General features: G+C 58.3%; 2 protein-coding genes across 2 annotated transcripts; both read right to left on the bottom strand.

Moving 5' to 3' along the window:
- Positions 1–12,333: 12,333 nt before the first annotated feature.
- LOC100351706 (free fatty acid receptor 3) lies at positions 12,334–14,860 on the bottom strand. Its single transcript, XM_017338154.4, has one exon. It carries the CDS (start codon positions 14,803–14,805, stop codon positions 13,804–13,806), a length of 1,002 nt encoding a protein of 333 aa, XP_017193643.4. The 5' UTR covers positions 14,806–14,860; the 3' UTR covers positions 12,334–13,803.
- Positions 14,858–22,096, bottom strand: FFAR1 (free fatty acid receptor 1). The gene is made up of 2 exons (XM_089319705.1): positions 19,052–22,096; positions 14,858–18,672 (listed from the first exon to the last, which is right to left on the bottom strand). Exon 2 carries the CDS (start codon positions 18,388–18,390, stop codon positions 17,488–17,490), a length of 903 nt encoding a protein of 300 aa, XP_089175831.1. The 5' UTR covers positions 18,391–18,672; positions 19,052–22,096; the 3' UTR covers positions 14,858–17,487.
- Positions 22,097–22,761: the final 665 nt, after the last annotated feature.

Genomic DNA, 22,761 nt, shown 5'->3' with positions numbered 1-22,761 from the left:
CCGCATCCCATGTGGGCGTCGGTTCTAGTCCTGGCTGCTCCACTTCCGATCCAGCTCTCTGCTGTGGCCTGGGAAAGCAGTAGAAGATGGCCCAAGTCCTTGGGCCCCTGCACCCATGCAGGAGACCCGGAAGAAGCTCCTGGCTCCTGGCTTCGGATTGGCGCAGCTCCAGCCAATGTGGCCATCTGTGGAGTGAACCAGTAGGTGAAAGATATCTCTCTCTTTCTCTACCTCTCTCTGTAACTCTTTCAAATAAATAAAATAAATCTTTAAAAAAAAGAAAAGAAATGGAACACCTGGAAAGAGGAGAACAGAGATAAGGTTAGAAGTTAACGACTTGGAAAAAGAGATAAATGCCAGTGATCTACTGCAAAGCCAAATTGATGGAGCCCTGGCCGGGCTGCCCACGGACAAGAGAAATCACAAATACAACGGGACAACCCTGTTGAGACCATTTGACTCCAGCTGCTTCACAGAAGCAGGGACTCTTATCTCAACGATTGTTCCCTTTCTTTAAATTTGTTTTTTAATTTGAGAATTAGAGAAAGAGAGAGAGAGAGAGAGAGATCCTATTAGCTGGTCCACTCCACAGCTGGGACTGGGTTAAGGTTGAATCTGGGAGCTGGAAACTCAATCTGGGTTTCCCACGCTGAGGGGCGGGACCCAGCCTCTCGACCCATCACCACTGCCTCTCGGGCTCTGCATTAGAAAGAGGCTGGAACCCGGAGCTGCAGGTGGTACTGTAGTCCAGCTCTCCCATGAGGAAGGCCGGCGTCCTAACAACGGGCCAATTCCCGCACCTCGAGGATTGATGCTTTTCTCACTTGCTGTCTACACCTGTGCTCGCAACCACTTTGGCTGCGACGCCGCTCATCTGGGTTGCCAGGCCGGGTCCCATCTTGACTGGCCAGTGCTGAGAGGTGCAGACCCAGCCAGGAAGCCGAGGATAGAGCTCGGAGTCCTACAGCGGATAGGTGAAGGCCACCGTCTTGCAGACACCAAGAGGGAAGACCAGGAATTCCCAGACCCTGACAATGCAGGACGCAGGAGTCGCCGGCTCACTGTGACCGTGAGACGGCACTCACCGCAAGCAAGGAAATGTCCTAACCCCAAGGAAGAAGGTGAAGACACTCACTCCGCGGATGGGTTGGGTTTGAGATGCCCACTGCCCTTCCTTGTGGCTTCCCAGGAGCACTGGAGAAGCTGTGAGGGCCACACCCCCCAAGCCGGCACCTCCGCCCTCCCATGAGGCTGCCGCGGGTCACGCGAGCTCCCGTTCCTCCCTGTGCACCAGCTCTTCTCCGCCACGGTCCCTTGCATCCGCAGCCTCTGTCACCCTCCATCGGGGCCTTTGCATGTAGCTGAGGAGGAGAGAGAGAGAATGGAGGGATTGACACAGTCATGCAGAACACCGAACACCCCTGTGCGTGCCCAGCGGCTTTGAAGGCTGCCCTGGCAGGATCCCTCCACGTGAGACACACGGAAGGTCCCCAAACAGGTGAGGAAATCGAAGAAGGCCACAGCGGTAAACCTCAGGGCTCTCCAGAGCTCCCAGGTTCCCTTATGGGGGTGGGGGGGGGCACGACATGCCCAGAGTGCCAGTGGCAGGAGACGGTGACCATTGCAGGGGTGGACAAGTGGACCAGGCACCGCTCCCCCACCACTGGCAGCAGCGCGTGCCTCTGAGTGAAGTTCTCACAGCAGACGGGGCCGGGGCAGGGGGTGGCGGCAGGGGGACTGTGATTCCTGTCATTGTCCTCTGTCGGTTGGTAAGTACTGGACATCGATCGTGATGCTACAGTGTCCAAAGGACAAAATGCAGGCGACTCAAGCAGCAGCCACTCCACACAGGGGCTGGCAAAAGCGCTTGCACTGCTCGGGGAGGACCACGCTGCTGGTGTCCACCAGGAGCACTGTGGGTTGTAGCAGATGCCACTGCGGGACCCACAGGCAGTGAGGGCACAGGGGAGGCCCCCAGGGCCGCAAGAAATCACGCAGCTTCCACCGTTCTGAAGCACAGAGCTGCAGTGGGTCCGCCAGTGCCAGGCTGAGCAGGAGGATGTGCGCGGTATAGGGTGGGACAGGTGCTTTCTGGCTCTACTTGTCATGTTTAGAGCTCCCTCTTTATCCCAACAACTACCCAGGCTCCAGGTAGGGAGCACGTTGATGGCTTCCAAGGGCTTCATCCCATGACCTAATTACAGTGTGCTAGACCCCATCTCCATCTCTCTCTCTCTCTCTCTCTCTCTCTCTCTCTCTCTCTGACTTATTTATTTATTTGAAAGGCAGAGTTACAGAGAGGGAGAGGGAGAGCCAGATAGAGATCTTCCATCTGCTGATTCACTCCAAAGCCAGGAGCCAGGAGCTTCCTCCAGGTCTCCCACGTGGGTGCAGGGGCCCATGTTACATTAGCAGGGAGCTGGATAGGAAGTGAAACAGCCACGACTTGAATCTGCGCCCATATGGGATGCTTTACCCACTATACCACAGCACTGCCCCCGCCCCATTTCTGGCACTCTGCGTAGTGGGTAAAGCTACTGCCTGCAATGCCAGCATCCCATATGGGTGCTGGTTCGAGTCCCAGCTGCTCCTTTTCCAATCCAGCTATCTCCTACGGCCTGGGAAAGCAGTAGACTATGGCCCAAGTGCTTGGGCCCCTGCACCCGTGTGGGAGACTTGGAAGAAGCTCCTGGCTCCTGGCTTCAGATCGGCACAGCTCTGGCCGTTGTGGCCAATTGGGGAGTGAACTAGCGGATGGAAGACCTCTCTCTCTCTCTCTCTCTCTCTCTCTCTCTCTCTTTCTCTCTCTGCCTCTCTTTTTCTCTGTGTAACTCTGGCTTTCAAATAAAATAATTAATCTTTTAAAAAACAAAAAAATTGGCCGGCGCCGTGGCTCACTAGGCTAATCCTCCACCTTGCGGCGCCGGCACACCGGGTTCTAGTCCCGGTCAGGGCGCCGGATTCTGTCCCGGTTGCCCCTCTTCCAGGCCAGCTCTCTGCTATGGCCAGGGAGTGCAGTGGAGGATGGCCCAGGTGCTTGGGCCCTGCACCCCATGGGAGACCAGGAAAAGCACCTGGATCCTGGCTCCTGCCATCGGATCAGCGCGGTGCGCCGGCTGCAGCGGCGGCCATTGGAGGGTGAACCAACGGCAAAGGAAGACCTTTCTCTCTGTCTCTCTCTCTCACTGTCCACTCTGCCTGTCAAACAAACAAACAAACAAACAAAAAAAAAAAAAAAAACAAAAAAATTCCTCCACCTCTCGATGTTGCCACCCTGGTAGTGGGGTAAGCTTCCAGCACGTGAGCCTTGGGGGACGCCCTCCAGACCTGAGCATTGGCCCTCTGCCCCCCACCATGCTCTGGCCTCATCTTTTTCTCCTGTGTTCTCCAGCTTCTCGTTACCACCAAGGAATACCGAGCCTCACGTAAAGAGAAAGGCTATTTAGCTCACACTTTTGGGAGTTCAAGTTCAACACTGGTCGGCCTCTGTGGGAGGGAGGAGCAAGGATGGGGGAGGAAGCAGAAAGAGCAGCAGGGAGAGTAGAGCGCCCCCTAATGGCCCAAGGACACCTCACTAGGCTGCCTCCCCAGCACTGTAACGGCATTCAATCTCCACCCTGTGAGGCCATAAACTTGTGACTTTGGGGGCCTACCGTCCCGTGTGAGTTCTGGGGACAAAACACTTTGAGATACGGTCACTCCTCCTCCACCCCTCCCTGCCACCTGGGTCGTTTCCCTAGGTGGTGCAAGCTGATGGTTTCTTCCACAAAGAAAAAGCCCCATGCCCTTTGACCCAACAAGATGGACTTCTGCCAACTCCCTGTCTGTGCTCAGCGAATTGCACCCATCACAGCCTTTTTTTTTTTTTTGGCTGTTGGTTGTTTTGGTGATAATAAAATATTGGGCACAACCTCAGTCCATCAGTAAGGCTGTCATTCAGTGACAACTAGGGAGCATCCGGACAGTTGCAGCGGGATGCACCTGTCACAGAGAATGGGCACGGCTACACACAGGCCAGTGTGGAGGAAGCGCCATAAACAGAGTACGGTAGACGGAGAGCGAGTGTGCGTGCTCCTTTGCTCAGGACTCCCCGAGCAGCCCCGCCTTACGGCCCTTGCCAGTGGCGGGAATCTGCTGTGAGCCTGGCTTCAAGGAGCTGGCGTGCCATGGCAGCAAGACAGACAGACAGATACAGCGACTTCTGCCTGGGGCTGTGCTGGGGCTAAAGAGCGAGACAGAGGCTAGAATGGGCGAGTGAGGGCAAGAGCGTGAGGGCAGCCCCACGCTGGCAGCGTTTGGGGAGAACCCTCTGAGTGAGGAGGGGACACAGCGGGAGGTTGGGATGGCGAGGCCTGGGATGAGCCCTGGTGTTGGAGGAGAGCGGAAAGGCCAGGGTGGCTGCCATGGGAACGAGGGCGGGGCAGTTGGCAGGGCCCTGCTCACGGAGTGGGGGGGGGGTCTTGTGGCCGGGGTCACCAGGTAGACTGACATCCGGAGTATGACGGGCAGCCCCTGGCAGCAGTGGCGTGGGGGTAATCTGTTTCGTGTTTCCAGAGGATTCCCCTGGAGGCTGAGCGAGGAGTAGACTGGGCCACCATTCTCGGTGGTTGTCTGGAAAGAGGCCGAGGACGTCCAGGTGGAAGGGGGCTGTACCTCTTCCTGTGTACCCTTTGGTGCTGCAAGACGGAATTCGGAGTATACTCGCATGCTGTGTTTGTGTCCTTGGATGTGTAAACTTCAAAAGAATAAAGTACAAGCATGCAAAAATATTCACAGCTAATGTGTGGTGAGCATTTAGTATGCGCTTGTTGTAGCCAGAGGGTCCAAGTACGTGGAAAGTAGGATGGCCCGCACCCTCCAGCCACAGCCTCATCCGCAGCTGAGCACTTGAGTGTCTGGGGCCGATGCAGACGAGAGAAAGGAAAAGGGCACAGGTGCCGGCCTCCCGAGCGCTTGGAGCTCGGAGCCACATCCTCACCCTCCCTTGGCGCTGTCCAGCTTCCGAGTTGCCAGCCGGATGGGCGTCGGCAGTGCCAAGGGTGCCGCCTCAGGGCACTCTCCTGTTTCCGGCTATTAATTCCCGACCGCGCATCTCTCAACAGCCGGCCCGTGAGCATCGCGTGTCAGCCGTGCCTCATCACTGTGGCAACAGAGGCCGGCTCTGGCTCTACGTTTAGGGATTTAATAACAAGATATGGAGCAGCTCGGAGATTTGCCAGGAAGGCCTGGAGAACCAGACTTCAAGTGTAAAAGTCTTCCACTGACCCAATCCAGTGAGGTCACAGCCCCCCCCAGCCCCCCCCACCCCCCGAACACAAGTCCCAGAGCCACGTTCTGTATATGACCAGCGAAAGCAGTGGCTCGTTCTCCTACCTTTCTTTGTACCATTAGCCTCAGGTTCGGATTGGGGGCAGGTGCACCTGACTGGCTCACCAGTCCCAGCCTTCTCAGCTTCTCTAGGGGGAGGTGGGCTCCCTGCCTCCCACACAAGGTCCACCGGCACAGAGAGGCCGGAAGCCAAGGTGCCTACCGATGACCAAGCTCTCGATGGGGCATCTCAGAGTTGCAACTGCCAGATCACTTCCATTTTCTGAGGTTCCCAAGACCTTTCCGTGAATGTGGAAGGAGAGCTGCAAGCCTAACGTGAAGTAGCAAGCGGATCGCTCACACAGCAGCTCCGGGATTTTATCCGGTTGCTTGTTGACAGACGTATATGCGTCACAGGGCAGAGCCCAGAGGAGACCGCAGGGTTCAAGTCAGGTGCCGTCAAGACAGCTCTGGGACTGCGTGTCTCCCCTCCTCCCGGGGTGGGACCAGAAGCGTGACGGGGAGGCCTGGGCCAGGTGCCCTCCGGGCTGCGGTGCCCTGGGGGAGGCAGATGGTTCCGGACTGTGATTCTGCCTTGCTCGGAGCGCAGGCTCTCTGCCTTGGGCATCGGCTCCTCCTGCCAGGCAGGCCGGCTGCTCCAGCTGGCTGACAGCTGCCCTAAATGCCATGCAAATGTCAGGTGCCAAGAGGAAAATTACTGCCCAGCCCTCATTTTTCTTAGAGAAAACAGTCCGGCTTCTCGTGCCACCAAGGTCTGGGGCTGCTTAACCGGCTCTCTCCTCCGCGGCTCCAAGGTGGGAGCTGGGAGGCCAGGACTGGTTAAACGGCTGGCCCAGGCACATGGGCGTCTGCACTACTCGGATCCCTGTGCCCCACCACCTGCGCTGACTTGGTCAGAATTGGGGGGTGGGCGTGCCTCCATCATCTCGTATTTGATTTTTAAACAGTGCATAATACTTCAACATGCTTGAACCCTTATTATAAAGAATCCAACGATACAGCAATAAAATGCAAAATGCCATTTCCCTCTCCCGGACCCTCCTCCCTAGAGTTCACCTCTATTTTGTTTATACCCACATAGGTACCTATAGAGAGTAAGATTTTAAACCATAGATGGAATTGCACTATATACATACACCTAGGTACGGATAGAAGGTATAAATTGAAATGCATACACTGGATTGCACTATACACATGTACACATGCAGTTTTGGAACTTTCTTTTCCACCGTACAGGCGGAAGATCATTCGGTCTGGCCCTGCCAAGGCCACCGCAGACTCATTTTTTAATTTGCTCATTTTGTATGGCCCAGAAATGATGTCATAAATATCCAAATGACCCTGGGCAGAAAACCAAGGCTCCCCCACCCCGCCCTGGCGACCCCTCTGGGTCATAGAGATCTAGATTGCTAGGTGGTGCAGCTCAAATGAGGCCCAGGCTGCTCCAGACGGGACGGCCCACTCGACGGGGACAGGAATCAGGGCACGAGAAGAGGCTCACGCAAGAGGCCGGCAATCATGGTGCAGTCTCAGAAGAGCTTGTCCCAATCCGCAAGTTGGCAGCAGGACTTTTCAAGGAGACCAGGAGTTGGGGGAGGGGAGTGCAGGCAGTGGGTCCCTCCAGCTGACAGGCAGGTTTCCCGGATCGCTATGACAGTTCCGTGGGGGTCTCTTTGACTTGGAGCTTGGCTGTTGGTAGCAGGTGGTGGCAAATCTTCTTTGAGGCCTGCGGTTCTGGCCGTTTCCCTACAGGGAGGCCCTGACATGTACGGGGGGGGGGGGGTGTGCGTTATTCATCAGCTGAACAAGCTTTCTAATTGGCCACTAGGTTAGCAGTTAGCATTTGTCAATTATGATGTGCAGAAGAACAGAGAGATGCATTTTCTTTAGCGTCTCAGGCGTAGGGCTGCCGCTGCCGCCTGGTTAGGACGTCATGTTCGATACGGCTACCCTAGGCCTGTCTTCTTATTTACATAACCATTTAGGACCAGTTGTCATGGTTTCCAGCTCTTTGTGCTTTGGTGAATATCTATCTAGTGTCACTCTATCTGCACAGGTGTAATTGGGTTAGATGAACTTTTAGATGCATAATTGATGTACCTGCTGGTAGCTATTTCGCAGTTTCCTGAAAATGCTCGGTCCCCTTGAGAGTGTAAGTACCCACTTCCCCACACCCTACTCTGTACGTGTGAGTCTTTCTTGAAGAATCTCACAGCACTTAGTGTCTTGTAATAGCACAAGGATAATCAAAATAACAGGAAGGGGCCGGCGGCACGGCGTAGCAGGAAAAGCCACTGCCTATGACGCTGGCATTGCTTCCAATCCAGCTCTCTGCTAATGGCCTGGGAAAAGCAGTGGAAGATGACCCAAGCACCCACACGAGAGACCTGGACAAAGCTCCAGGCTCCTGGCTTCAGATAGGCCCAGCCCTGGCTGTTGCGGCCGTCTGGGGAGTGAGCCAAGGGATGGAAGACCTCTCTCGCTTCTCTCTGTGACTCTGACTTTTAAATAAATACATAAAACAATATGAACAAGCATTTTAGAACTAAACTCCCAGTAAAGACACCTTAAAAAATGAAAACACACCGTGTTGCCTTCTCAACACGTCCCCACCGCGTTGCTCGCTTCCAGGTGGAGACGTTTCGTAGCCGAGTAGTGCCTCCTTAAGCAAGATCAGACCCAGCTGTTCCCTTGACTTTGTCCTCAAATGGGTCTCGTCTGCACCACTGAATACGAAGTTCAGGGATTCATCAAAACCAGGGAGACAGCCCTCACTCCACACACGGCCTGGTTCACACAGCCACACCTCGACGCCAGACCTGTTTGGCAGGTGTGTGAACACAGGGCTGGTGGGCTGGACCGACACCTTCTGTATATTTTAGTTCTATCCACACCATGGTAGAATCTCACGCAGACCATACCAGAGGTGCACGCTGCCGCAGAAAAGCCACGTCGGAAACTTCATCTCTGGCTAATACGCACGGGTGAAAATGATGGTGTAATCTTCTATTACATATGAAGGATTATTTCTACTCAAGTGGTCCAGATACCATTCACATCAGCGTGGGAAAGGATGGCCTATTCAGTTAATGGTGTTGACTACCCATTTGGAAGAATTACAGCTAGATAACAGAAGTGAAAGCCAGCTGTCAGGGGCCAGCGCTGTGGCGTAGCAGGCAAAGCCACCGCCTGTGCCTCCAGCATCCCATATGGGCGCTGGTTTGAATCCCAGCTGCTCCACTTGCGATCCAGCTCCCTACTATTGGCCTGGAAAAGCAGCAGAAGATGGCTCAAGTGCTTGGGCCCCTGCCACACACATGGGAGACCCAGAAGAAGCTCCTGGCTCCTGGCTCAGCCTAGTCCAGCCCTGGCCATTGCAGACATCTGGGGAGTGAACTAGCAGATGAAAGAGCCCTCTTTCTCTCTCTCTAACTCTGACTTTCAAATAAATAAATATATCTTTTTATAAGAAGCCAGGTGCATTAAAGATCAAATGGGCGGCTGGCGCCGTGGCTCACTAGGCTAATCCTCTGTCTTGCAGCGCCGGCACACCGGGTTCTAGTCCCGGTCGGGGTGCTGGATTCTGTCCCGGTTGCCCCTCTTCCAGGCCAGCTCTCTGCTGTGGCCAGGGAGTACAGTGGAGGATGGCCCAAGTGCTTGGGCCCTGCACCCCATGGGAGACCAGGAGAAGTACCTGGTTCTTGCCATCAGATCAGTGAGGTGCGCCGGCCACAGCGCGTGTGCCGCAGGGGCCATTGGAGGGTGAACCAACAGCAAAAGGAAGACCTTTCTCTCTCTCTCTCTCTCTCTCTCTCTCACTGTCCACTCTGCCTGTCAAAAAAAAATAAAATAAAATAAAAAAGATCAAATGGGCTTGGCCGGTGCCACGGCTCACTTGGCTAATCCTCTGCCTGTGGCGCCAGCACCCTGGGTTCTAGTCCTGGTTGCTCCTCTTCCAGTTCAGCTCTCTGCTGTGGCCCAAGTGCTTGGGCCCTGCACCCGCATGGGAGACCAGGAGAAGCACCTGGCTCCTGGCTTTGGATCAGCGCGGCGCCTGCCATAACGGCTACTTGGGGGGTGAACCAACAGAAGGAAGACCTTTCTCTCTGTCTCTCTCTCTCTCACTGTCTTACTTTACCTGTCAAAAAAAAAAAAATCAAATGGGCTTATAAAAACTGTTTAAGAGGTATAGATGTTACGTATTTAAGTCTGGTAAATAAGAAGCTTTTTAATCAGTGTGACATCCACTTGGAAATCATCTCAGAAATGATGACAAATTTAAGCACATAAAAAAATAGAAAACTTGTGAGAAAAATCACCATGAACAAAGCAAAAGGCCACTATGTTTCTCTGTGTACAACTGACAAAGGGTTTGTATGTTAATATGCAAAGAACTCTTGCAAGTCAAATGAGAGAAAGGCAAGTGTAGGAAGAAACATAGGTGAGCACACACAAAATGCAAATCCTCTCTACCTCTCCTTTCTGGAATGCGAACGTTAAAACAGAACTCAGTGTGAGGTTAGCCCCACGTGTCAGCTTGCCTGGGCCGCAGCACACAGACGTCTGTCCAACCTGACTCTGGCTGTTCTGTGAGCTTGTTCCTGGATGGATTTTACAAATTGGTGCAAATCGGTGGACCGTCCTCCCTCACGGGGGTATCTGGTCCAGCAGTAGAGGGCCAGAGTCGAACAAAAGGCTGGGGAAGGAAATTTGTCAATATTTATCAAATTACATTAATTTCATAATGAATTCACTTATCAAATGAAAACTTAATTCACTTTAGAGAAAGCACACAAGCATGTATATGAGAGAATGTCCCTGGTAACATTATTTATAACAACAGAAAGTCTGAGATACTTTTTTTCATTCACTTATGGAACCCCAGATGCCTGTGGCGAGTCGAGGAGAGTGTTAAACACTCACTGGGCCATGGGGGCCGCTGTCGTGGGCGTCTCCTAGGAGAAGTCATAGTAAACCAGAGACTCAGATACATAAACCGTCACTGTGCAGTGTGAGACAAAGTCACGGGGGCTCCGTGAGGACGGAGGAGCGGGGGGGACTTCCATAGAGAGAGGCATGGCAGGGAAAACCTGAGCGAAGGGTGTGCGCCCGCCCACACGCGTGCGGAAAGCAGGCATGCTGAGAGCAAGCACTCGACGTGCTTAGAGAACAGAGACCACACCTGCAGCGTGGACCTTGGTGAGGGTGGGATGGCCCTGGGCAGTGGAGAGGGAGGCAGGACCAGGCGGTGCAGGGGCTCAGAGGCCAGGAAGAGCGGGGCTTCAGAGCGCAAAAGCCTAACTCAGGCCCCTGATGGGGCGTGATCCAGTTCGGGTCCCCTAAGCCTCCCTCTTGCTGTGGGAGGAAGCAACAGAGGGCAGGATAAGAAGGAAGGCGAGGTTAGGTGAGGTTAGCAGCCTCTGCAGTGGTGCAGGGTGAGGGAGAGCGGCTGCCATGGGTCTGCACGGGATGCGTTGTGCGCAGAAGCAGCAGGGCTCGCTGCCGATGGAGGTGGGCGGTAGAGGAGAACACCACCCAGGTGCACAGTGGGCTGGCTCAGTGGCTAAGGTCCCCTGAGCTGTCCACACACCCAGGTGTGCACTGGGCTTGGTGGCTAAGGTCCCCTGAGCTGTCCACACACCCAGGTGTGCACTGGGCTTGGTGGCTAAGGTCCCCTGAGGTGTCCACACGCCCAGGTACAGGGTGAGTTCCCGCTCTGCTTCTAACTCTACTTCCTGCTACTGCACACCCTGGGAGCCGTAGAAGACCCCTCGAGGACTTGGGTCCCTGCCACCCCCGAGGGTGGCCGTATTGCGTTCTGGGCAGCCTGGCTCTTGTGGGCATTTGGGAAATGAACCAGCAGATGGAAGATCTCTCCCACCCCCTCGCCTTTCCAACCCAATGAGAAACACAGAACACTGTACATCTCCCAGAAGGGCTCAAAGAAAAGCCTTGACAGCACCAAGCGCCGGGCGGGCTGTAGTACCACAGCGCACCGCCAGGGGCTCTCTCACACATCCCTGGAGGGACGAGGAAGTGGCACAGCGCCCCCTGGCCAGAGTTAGCCGTTATCTTAAAGGGTGAGGCACAGGATTCCCAGGTGACTGAGCCAGCCTCCTGCTGGGCAGTGGACCCGGAGAAATAAAAGTTCATGGGTGCACACAAGAACCTCCCTATCAAGGTACAGAGCTGCACTGTTGGATTATCCCGAACCGGAAGCAACCCGGTGAGACACACGCACGAGGAACGCGTCTCAGCGAGCAAAGGAGCGAGACGGGGAGGAGCTTCACCAACATCACCCCGGGGGGAGCAGCGGGCTCGGGGGGCTACGGCTGCCAGGTCCTTGCTGGCTGTGACAGTCCTGACAAGATGAACTACAGCACCGGAGTGAGGGGAACGTGCGACCGTCACAGCCCCCTTTTCTAAAGCAAGGGCGTCCCATTGTCAGACAGGAAGCTGGGAGAAGTGCTTCCTCACCCTTTACCTAATTCCGACCCCCCCCCCCAAATCTTATCTCCCACTTCCGGGTCTCCTGCCCAGGAGTCTCTCCCTGCGCTGATGCTCTGCTTCCTCTCTTTGGTGCTTCTTGGAAAGAACTTTGCTGGCCCCCAAGTTCTGTCTGCCCTGGACCCGCTTCTGCCTCCTGGGGGCCTTGACCCGCTCTCCTTCCGGCCTCCTTCGCAGAATCCAGTGGAAGCAGAGTCACTTGTGTCGTGGGTGCCGCCAGGCACACGCGCACAGGCTGAGGGGCCGTCGGCTCAACCCTGCACGCACAGGCTGAAGATTTGTCACCGGAGAAAAAGCGTGAGTTCTTGTCTTCACGCAAGAACGAATTTTAGGCATGAGACAGAGAGCGGAGTGATAAGATTTTTTGGGGGACAGGGCATCCGCCAGAACGGAAGGGACAGGGAGAGAGCACCCAGTCACTCGGAGTTGGGGGGAGCGAGGTCGCATGGTTGATGGCTAGAATACTCCTGGGCGGGTTGGGCGGGCGGCTCAGCAGAGAGCAGAGGGCTGAGTGCACCGTCTTTGTTTAGACTCCGGGTTTTTAAGGGAGGCTCCTTACCCCCTGCCCCTTCTCCTTTAGGATAAAGGGTCTTGTGGAGAGTAAATTAGCAAAGTCCTCCCCAGGTTTGCTGGCGCCCTGAGACGGTTGTATTGCCCCCTTTGGTCCTGAGGAGAGAGAATTCTCCTGGGAGCTTCCCTTGGGGGGAAGGGCGGGACCACCGGGGAGGTTAGCAGGGTCTGGGCAGGACTCTGAAGTGCACAATGCTGGGCTTCTGGGGCTTCCACAGTAGGTGCTGGTTTCTTCTGCCCGTCTCACACCCACACAGGCTGATTTCTAACGTCCTACCAAACAGATGGAGCCATCTTTGCCAGTTTCTCAGTAACTTCTTGGGTGACTTCCCTGGGCTTCCGGCCACACTCGACGGCTGAAATCTCCAGTCTCCTCCCGGGGCCCCGTCAGCCCAGACGTGAGCTGTGGCAGAGCTGCTCCCTCGCCGTGGCCTGTTCACGGTCGTGGGCCCTGGGGCTGCCTCCGGCTCTGGAGATTGGACTGGGCCAGCTCCCTGCAGATGACCTGGGCTGACGGTGGACAGTGGGGTGGGTTAGGGTCCTGGGTTCTGGAGTCGGCTAAACCCGAGTTCCAGTCCTGCTGCCGCACTCACTGGCTCCAGGACCTCAGGGAAGAGGCGTTGCCTTCCCGAGCCGTGGCCCCATCTGGCAGACAGCGGCAGCGCTAGTACCCACCTTGCGGTTTTGCAGGGGTAGAAGACAAGGACGAGATGAGCCGAGGGGCCAGGCCAGGCCAGGCCAGCTGCTATTTTTATTCTCTTGGCTCAGGGTGCTGCTGGTTTAACTCTTTCCCTTCAGGGCGCACGTGTTCCTCCCTCCACCCACCACGGGAGAATAAGGAGAGACCGCTCCTTTTTTGTTTGCTACCAAATTTATTGGGGTAATTTCTCGCCTGTCCCTGTTCATAAATGTTCCTGGAGGCCTGACTGTACTGAGCATTCATGGACAAGCCCACGCGTGGCAAGGCTGGAGCCCTGGCTGCCCACTGCCTGCCTGCGTGGGGAGGGGCAGCTCAGAGGGGTGGCTCCCCCCACACTCCGGCAGCTCTGTCCTGCCCTGAGCCCTGCTCTGAATGCCTCCCTCACCTAGCCTGCTGCGTTAGGGGGACTCATGGTTCTCCAAGCCATCGCTCCCCGTGGTGGCTTCTCCCCATAGCCACTGGGGAAGAGAGGTGAGTGGGCGCTGGCCTTCGGCAAGCACACCCTCAGAAAGGCTGGGTGCCTACTCTGCCCCCACTCCCACCTGCCATGCAAAGTCCTGCCCCCCTTTGAGCCAGGGACCGCCCTGGGGTGTGAACCCCACACTGCACCTGGTCTGCCCCCAGAGGACCTAGCTGCAGCCCAGACTTCTGGGCCCGCACCCACAGACTTCCTGGAGCCCCCGCACCCCACCCACCGGCTACAATGGACAGTCCTGCACCTGCCCGCCCCCTGCAGCCTGGACCTTCAGTTCCACGGTGCACTCCTGCCTGCAAGGGCTCCAGCCCCCCGCCAGCCTCCTCAGCAGTTGCTGGAAGTCGGCCTGGAAGCGAGACGACGAGAAGTAGTACACGAGCGGGTCGACGCAGGAGTTCAGGGTGCTGAGTAGTAGCACGTAGCTCCTCCACGGCGGGCTCTCGCCCTGCACGTAGCCCACGAGATGGGACACGTTGTAGGGCCCAAAGCAGACGAGGAAGTTGAGCAGTGTGGCAGCCACGAGCCCCACCACCCGCCGGCGCCGGCTCTGGCTGGCTCCCCGGCTGAGGAGCCACACCAGGCGGCTGTAGCAGTAGCTGGTGATGAGCAGGGGCACCCCAAAGAGGACCACAGCCATCTCCAGGCGCACGGGCAGGAGGACGGCCAGCTGGTCCTCCTGGAATTCCAGGTAGCAGGTGCCGTTGGTGCCCTGGCTGCGCGAGGCGTTCCCGGAGTACTCGGTGATGTAGACCACGCTGCAGTGCGCCGCGGCCAGGAACCAGCAGAGCCCACTGACCAGAGCGGCCTGGCCCAGCCGGGGCCGCGTCCTGTACCACAGCGGGTAGGCCACGCTCAGGAAGCGCTCGACGCTCACGGTGGTCAGGAACAGGGAGGTGAGATAGATGGTGGTGAAGAAGAGGAAGCCCGAGAGGGGGCAGAGGATGAAGGGCAGGGGCCAGCCCATGCCGCTGGCCGCCTCCACCATGCGGAAGGGCAGGAAGAGCAGCAGGAGCAGGTCGGAGAGCGTCAGGTTGAGCAGGAGCAGGTCCACGGCCACCGGGTGGCGCCGCAGCTTGCCCACAAAGATCACCAGGGCCAGCAGGTTGAGCGGGAGCCCCACGAGGAAGGCGAACAGGTATACGGAGAAGAACAGCCAGTGATTGCCGGGAAAGAAGGACATGGCCGCTGGTGAGAGAGAGACACGGGCGCTGCTCTGCTGGGGCATAGCCCCTGGAGCATCTGCCCCATCAGCCGCCACCCCCACCCTCTATGGGTCCACACCCCAGCGGGGTCACCTGCCCAGACTCCTGCCCCTTCCGCCAGTGCAAAAAGTAGCAGAGTGCTCCTTCACACCAAACCCCTCCCTCTGCCCCACGCCGCCACGCTCACCTGTCGATCTGAGAGCCCGAGAGCTGGCCGTCTCCTCCGCCGGAGTGAGCACGGGCAGCCAGGGTTATCTGGCACAAACGCTAAAGACCTGGCAGGGCTTGTGACGTCACCCGCTATGGATCAATGGCACAAAAGATGCCTTGAGCTCTGTTACCAGGGCTGCGCCAGTATGCAAAGAGGAGCAAATTCCACGACTGTGCGTCTGCCTCCTCGGGCAGCTGCAGCCAGGGTGTCCGAGCCAGGTCCACGCCGGCCTCGGCCCCGCCTGCCCTGCCCTCCCCTTGGATCTTGTCCACTTCTTGTGCGTTGGCCTTGCAGGAGGCGTGAGGCGGTGATGGAGGGCTGGACTCCGGAGCCAGGGGCCTGGGTTCCCGGCCAGCGCGGTCTCTTCCTAGCTTTCTACTCAATACTCTGTGTCCTGCGTTCACACCTGCAAACAGGGATGGTTCCAGAACCCATCTCAGAGGTGAGAATGCTGACGTGCATCAGGCGCTGGCACGGAGCCTGGCTTGAGGCGGCGAGCGCTGAGATGCTGGCTGCTGGAGCCCCCGGTGCTGCTCTGGGCTTGTCTCCGAGGGTTGCAGGTAGTTACAATGAGACGAGTATGAATAATAATGGCAGGTGTTTGTCCTGGTGGCTAAGCTGCCAATTGGGACACTCGCGTCCCATGTTGGAGTACCTGGGTTTGACACCCAGCTCTCGTCCCCAGCTCCAGGTTCCTGCCAATGCAGACCTTGGGAGAGCCTAGGAGACCCTGTGATGGCTCAAGTAACCTGGTTCCAGCCAACTCTGGGGGAGGCCCGGATGGAACGCACAGCTCCCAGCATCAGCCTTGGCTCAAACCCTGCTGTGTGGGCCTTTGGGGAGTGGGACTTCCACAGACGGGAAGTCACTCTCTGTGTCCCTGTGTCTCTCTAAATAAATAAATAGCAAATTGAAGATATTAACACTAAAGAAGCAAAGAGCCCCTGGAGAAACCATTTCAGGCAGAGGGAACGGCAGGTGCAGAGGTGCGGGGGGATGTGGTGGAAGATTTGGGGCTCATGGGGTGGAGAGGAGGGTGGGGGCAGAACACGCAGGCCTTTGTGGGCTCTTGGGAGGACCTGGCTTCTGGCCTAAGTAGAAGGAGGCCCAGGTACCCGGGAACGGTGGCCCAGCCGCCGGCAGGTGCTCGGGAGCGGTGGGAAGACGGAGCTGCCCCCAGCACTGGGACCGGCGGCAGCACGGCTGCTGTTACTGAACTTCTCAGGGGTGACCCCTGCCCAGGTCCGGAGCTTGCTGGCTTCCACACAAAGTCAGTCAGCTTCTTTGGCCGACCTGTTCCCACACTTACAAAGTAAGGGTAATAAACCTTTTTTGGGGGGCTCTTATGAGCATTCATTCATCCAACCAGATTTCCTGAGCACCTACTATGTGCCAGTCTCCCTTCAAGGTGCAGGAGACATAGCATCCAATAAAACGTAGCCCCTTGCCCTTCGAGACATTAAAAAGAGATGATTGGTATAAACGGGCTCATGACCGCCCACCACACAGCTCCCCTCTGCTCTGCTTCTGCATTCCTGGGCTCACCCTCCTGACTCTGGGTCCTCCACTGTGGCTCCTCATCACAGACGGACAGGTGCCTGTCTCTCCGCTGTCCCTCCCACGGGTTTGAGTGCCACCTTGACCTTTGCGTGATGGTGTTGCCCATGTTCCAGATGCCCCCCCCCCCCCAGCTGGTGGGGACGGATCCAGTCCTGCTCCCACCGGCTCCTTGCCATGGCCTCAGGCGAGCTCCTTCCCCGCGCAGAGTGAAGGTGATGGTCCACCTGGCCCAGGTACTGTGCTGCCTCCCGCTGGGCCCTGTGCGAACGAGGGCCAGGCATCCCCTTCCGTGCTGTTTCATGACGGCGGTGTCTGTCCGCGTCGGGCGGTGGCAAGGCAGAACCTGGCTTGCCGGGCAAAGCGCAGGCTGGAATTGGGAGGGTTTGCTCTCCCTGCGTGGCACCCTCGGGTGGCCAACAACCTGCGCACCTGTTCAGCAGTCCCTGGCTAAGCCAGAGGGTGTGTGCAGGTGAATGAGACACCTGCTGGAGACCCGCCTCCTGGATTGGTGCAACTCTGTCTACCTTGTTCCCTCCCCCAAGGAAACCTTTCCCACCAACTTCCTGTTCACAGCTCTCGTGCTGCCCCCTAGTGACGTCAAGATGGTATAGCAGAGTCCTCATCGAGCCTGGGGCTGCTTCTCAAAGGGCCTCTCCAGGGATGCGGCACCTCCCTTGTCCTGGAGATCAGAAACAAGCCTCCCTCCCCCTTCCCTCGGGAACCGGGCCTCTGCCCCCGGCCCCAGCAGAGGTGAGCTTACCTCGGTCCTGCCACCCAGCTCCTGGCCTGCCATCTTCTCTCCCTGCTGGGTCGGCGTCCTCTCCAGTGGCTTGGGGGACCGGCTCTGGGCGAGGCCGCCCTGCAGTTTCTGGGGGCCAGCTCCCAGCGGGGGCGTGGGGAAGCAACCAGGCTCTCCCGCCCCCAGCAGGGGCTGCTACTTCCGCAATGTTCCTCCTTGCGCTCGCGCCAGACACACTGTCCCCCGGCCGGGACCCCTTCCCAGGTAGCCGGTCACCAGTGGGTTGAGGACCACACTCCAGGCCCCTGTGATGAGCCCCAGCTTCCGCCAGTGGCTTCCCATGTCGGGCCGCAGGAAGCCGGCCACGTTGGAGGCATTGTAGGGTCCCAAGCAGAGCAACAGCGTGAGCAGGGCCCCGCCGGCCACCCAGGCTGCTCTCAGCTTCCGTCTGTGGCTCAGGCCCGAGTGGGCCAGTGCCCGGAGGCAGCCCACGTAGCAGAAGGCTGTGATGGCCAAGGGTAGAAAGAAGAGCAGGAGAGAGAGGCTGAGGCGGGCGGGGCCGGCCGCCGCTGGGTCCCAAGCTTCCATGCACACCGGGGAGCCGTTGACCGGGGTGTTGATGCCCAGGGAGCTGGTGCTGTTGTCCAGCCAGCCTCCTGGCGCCTCCAGGCAGAAGACCAGCCCCAGGTGACAGAGGACGAGGGCCCAGATGGCCGCACACACGCCCCAGGAGTAGCGTGGCCTGCGAAAGGCTTGGTAGCCCAAGGGGAAGGCAGCGCCCAGGTAGCGGCCCGCACTCAGCGCCGCCAGGAAGCCGCCTCCGGCGTAGATCGGGGAGAAGTGGAGCAGGGCGAAGGCGGGGCAGATGGCGGCGGGCAGCGGCCAGGCCCCTGAGGCCAGGGCCTCCATGGCCTTCAGGGGCAGGGAGATGGCCAGCAGGAGATCCGAGCAGCCCAGGTGGAGGGCGTAGACCAGGCTGGGGGTGAGGCGGCGCCGGGCCTGGGACGCAGCGCTGCGGATGGCCAGGACGTTGAGTGGGAAGCCGAGCGCAAAGGCCACCACGTAGAGGGCGAAGGAGAGCTGGGGGGGCAGCTGCATGGGCCCTGGCTGCCGCCTCCACGGCTCCTGCTGGGCGCGACGCGCTGTGTCCTCCGCTCGTGGCTGGGCGGCGCCGCGTCCCTTGGTCCCTCGGATGGAGGCCAGTGGGGCGGCTGGGGGCCCGGAGGCGGGGGGGCGGGGGCCGGGAGCCTGGGTGGGGAGCGAGCACCTCTAGGCCTTGATCCTCGGCCCCAGGGCCACCATATCACGGCTTACACAAGAGCAGTTTCAGGGTGCAACAGGGCGACGAGGGTACGGTGCGATCCCGACGGAGCGAGGGGACTGGGGAGAGAAGGGCGGGAGAGACCTCAGGACCCGCCGGCCCCGCAGTGCGTGCTTTCCTGGGGGAGGGGTGGGAGTCCTGAGTTCACTGCCTTCCCCCCCATGCCCTGGCAAGAGGAGGGGCTGCTCCCCTTCCCCACCCTGCCTCTCCGTGGCTGTCCAGGCTGGAGGCAGGAGGGCTGGTGACAACCCCGAGCCGAGGAAAAGAGAAGCCGGGCTCCGGGCGAGATGGAGGGATGGGCAGAGGGAGTGCCCTGGGCCAGTCCAATAAGGGTCATGGGAGTGACCTTAGCGGGCCCCCGGGGGCACCTGGCCAGAGGAGCAGGGCTCTGGGGCACAACCGTTGGTGACAACAGGAGCCACAGACGGAGGGACTCACCTGGAGGCACGGCCAGATGTCTCTGAGGCTCAAAGTGTGCCCGCGGGGCTGCAGCAGGACATTGCCGGAAGGGTGGGGAGGGCGGGGAGGCAGGGAGGCAGGGCCATTAGCCCCGGCACTGGCAGCTTGGGTGAGCAGCTAATGGGGCGTCCCAGCGGGAGCTGAGGCCAGACAGCAGGAAGCGAGGGTCTGAGGCAGCAATGGGGCCACTGGGGAGGGCCAAGGGAAGGAGGCGGGGTCTCCGGGGAGCGGTTGGCTGGCACGAAGGGGCACAGCTGCAACTCGGCTGTCTGCCTGTGCCCAGCCCCGCTCCTCTTCCCCCTGAGCCTGGGCTCCCTCGCAGCTAACTCTCTGCTGTGGGACCAGGACCTCCCTCTGCTCGAAGGAGCAGCGGGCATCGTCAGGGAGACGGGGCACCTCCATCCCCCCTCCTCTGGGGTTATGACCCACGAGGGCGGGAAGGAGGAGGCAGGCCAGGGACACGCAAGCGCCCTCGTGGCTGGTGCTGGAGTGAGCATGTAGTGGTCTCTGCTGTGCGCCCACTGGGCTGCATGGACGTCCCAGTGCACTCCTCCCTGGGGTGCCTGGGTGAGGTCACGGGTGGCACTCACTGGAGCACAGGGGACCCCTCCCAGTGGCAGCTTAACTTTCTTCTCTCAGCCCCTGGGGACCAACAGCTCTTTCACCTCCTTGTGGGGTCCCCTGAGCACCCAGGAAGCTCTCCTAGGCAAGATTTAAAAAGGCCCCAGAGGGTTAAAGCCCCAGCCTGCAGCGCCGGCATCCCATATGGGCACCAGTTCGAATCCCAGCTGCTCCACTTCTGATCCAGCTGCCTGCTATGGCCTGGGAAAGCAGCAGAGAATGGCTGAAGTCCTTGGGCCCCTGCACTCACGTGGGAGACCTGGAAGAAATTCCTGGCTCCCAGCTTCAGACCAGCTCAATTTGGGGAGTGAAGAAGGGGATGGAAGACCTCTCTCTCTCTCTCTCTCTCTCTCTCTCTCTGTAACTCTTTCAAATACATAAAATAAATCTTAAAGAAAATAAAGGTCCCGGAGATGATCATGTAGCCTAGTGGTTAGATACCAGAGTAACACAGACCCTGGGAGGCACCAGGTGAGGGCTCCCATGACTGCCACCCCCTTGGAGCTCTGGGGTGAGTCCTGGCTGGTGCAGGCGTCTGTGTTTGGGGGACTGAGCCCGCCGATCGGAGCTCTCCCTGTGTGCCTGTCTGTCTGGACAGATGAAAAAGAAAGGGGAAAAAGTCCTCTGCTTTCTCTGTCCCTGGGTCTGTGTGCGTCTGTCCGTCTCCGTCTGTCTGTCTCGCTGCTGCCTCTGGCCAACAACACCTGTTATGAAGAAGCCGCATGGACTTCACGGCTGTTGGCATCCAAGTAGTCTGCCTGTCCATTCCACTCTTTCCCATGAGTTTACAAAGCATTCATTCTCTTGAGAGAGCTCCCACCTGCTGGTTCTCTTTCCAAATGCCCACGATGGCCAGGCCCGCAGCGGGGAGCAGGGAACTCCATCCGGGGTCTCCCATGTGGGTGGCAGGGACCCTGCCAGCATCGGGGAGCTGGAGCCGAGCGTCGAGCCAGGAGCTCTGATGTGGAATGTGGGCGTCGTAACCCATGAGCTCTTGGAGGTCCCTTTGCAGCACCCTGTCCTCGGGGTCTCTACGCAGCGTCGCCATCTTAGCTGGCCGTCCTGACCCCTCCTCCCCAGCCCCTCCTCTACCTCTGCGTTCCTCTTGCCCCGAGTCTGTTCAGACATCCACAGCTGCGCCGGCACGTCTGTCTGTCAGCTCCTCTGCGCGGTGCCACCGGCCGGGCCGCTCTGCCCACTCATTGCAGGTTGCATGGCGGGCACTCAGGCAGCCCAGGCCCTGGGGGCACGGGGAGGTCTGGGGCTGGGCGGGGGGCTGCCCGTGTTCTGGAGTCCCTGGCCCGGAGCTGCCTGGCCACCTGCTCTTCACGCCTCAGCAGCGCCTGTTGACAGTCGCAGCTCGTGGTCACTGGGTCATGAAGAGGGGTTTATGTCAGCAGCTGGGCTCAGGGACGGCATGGGAGGCACCTGACAGTTGCTAGGGAGCCTGATCCAGGCCTCCTAAGCCCTGGGGCTGCCTTCAGCTCCCTCGAGGGGACAACAAGCCAACACCTTTGGGTCCCTAGACCAGACCAGACATGCCCAAGATTGGCACCCATCTTTTTCCATTCAGAACTGCTGTCCCTGTGGTAGATGCATTCAAGTGCCCAGTATATGCTTGCTGAATGAATGAATGAGTGACTGAGTGGTTGAGTGACAACAGACCTTCCTTTGAATACCGAAACTCCAAGCTCTCGACGTCTCACCTTCTTCTGGGAAAGTTGATGGTGGGCCCACAAAATCCAACTGGGGACCGAGTGGGTTGCTGGGGAAGCCAGTGCCTCCCTCTGCCATAGTTCCAGGAACCACCATGCTGGCAGTGAGCAGAGGCGAGAGGGGTGGGGAAGAAGGGAAGGCGGCACTTCGGGGACACGTCCAGGTGCCGGGATTGTGTGCTCCCAGCCCTGGGATTGGTTGGCCGCGTGTCCCTCACCTCCAGGGAGGAGCTCCTGCCTCCTGGCAGAAGCGGGCAAGGCGCTGGAGACCAGACCTGAGAAGTGGGGGGGTGGCCGGGAGCTCAGAACGGGATCTGAATCAGCAGACACATGGAGCGGGGCTGACAAGGAACGGCAAAAACTGAGAGGCTTCCCAAGGCTGCTGTGGGGTGTGAGACCTGGCTGGTTCACTCGGAGCAGGCTGGGAATAGTGACTCAGTTTCCCTTTTATCCATGGTTTTCAAGAAATGCAAATAAAAGGAGAGAGGGAGGGAGAGGGAGAGGGAGAGGGGGAGAGAGAGAGGGAGGGGGGAGAGAGAGAGAGACAGAGCGAGAGCGAGAGAAGGCATCAGCCCCTATCTCTCCCTCTCCCTCAAATAAATAAACCAGAAACAGATTCAAACTCCTGAAAAGTGCAAAGCCAGTGCAATCTCCTACAGGCACTGGACTCTCCCGTCTGCTACCTTTAAAAAAAAAAAAAAAAGATTTATTTATTTGAAAGGCAGAGCTAGAGAGAGGCAGAGGCAGAGAGAGAGAAGGAGAGGTCTTCTATCCGCTGGTTCACTCCCCAGATGGCTGCAGCTGTGCCGATCCGAAGCCAGGAGCCAGGAGCTTCTTCTGGGTCTCCCAGGTGGGTGCAGGGTCCAGGGACTTGGGCCATCCTCCACTGCTTTCCCAGGCCATAGCAGAGAGCTGGATCAGAAGTGGAGCAACCGGGACTCGAACCGGTGCCCATATGGGATGCCGGCACTGCAGGCGGCAGCTTTACTTGCTATGACACAGCGCGGCTCCCGGTCTGCTGACTTTTTAAAAATGTTTATTTTATTTATTTGAAAGGCAGAGAGAGAGAGAGAGAGAAAAAAAAAAAAAAAAAAAAACAGATCTCCCGTCTGCAGGTTCAATAAATGCCCACACACCCAGGGCTGGGCCAGGCTGGAGCCAGAAGCCAGAAATTCTATCTGGGTCTCCCCTGTGGGTGATAGGGACTGTGTCCTTGAGCCATCATCTGCTCCCTTCCAGGGTGCTCATTGGAGGGAAGCCGGGACTCGGTGTGGAATGCAGGCACCGCAAGTGGCAGGTTAAACGGCAGCACCACAGCGCCGGCCCCTGCATCCTGCCGACTCCCTTTCCTTC

The sequence above is a fragment of the Oryctolagus cuniculus genome, chromosome 18 (assembly GCF_051225735.1).
Source record: "Oryctolagus cuniculus isolate XC-2025 breed Fujian yellow rabbit chromosome 18, ASM5122573v1, whole genome shotgun sequence".
NCBI lineage: Eukaryota > Metazoa > Chordata > Mammalia > Lagomorpha > Leporidae > Oryctolagus > Oryctolagus cuniculus.
The sequence above is the reverse complement of the archived record's forward strand: the minus strand, read 5'-3'. Positions and strand labels throughout refer to the sequence as shown.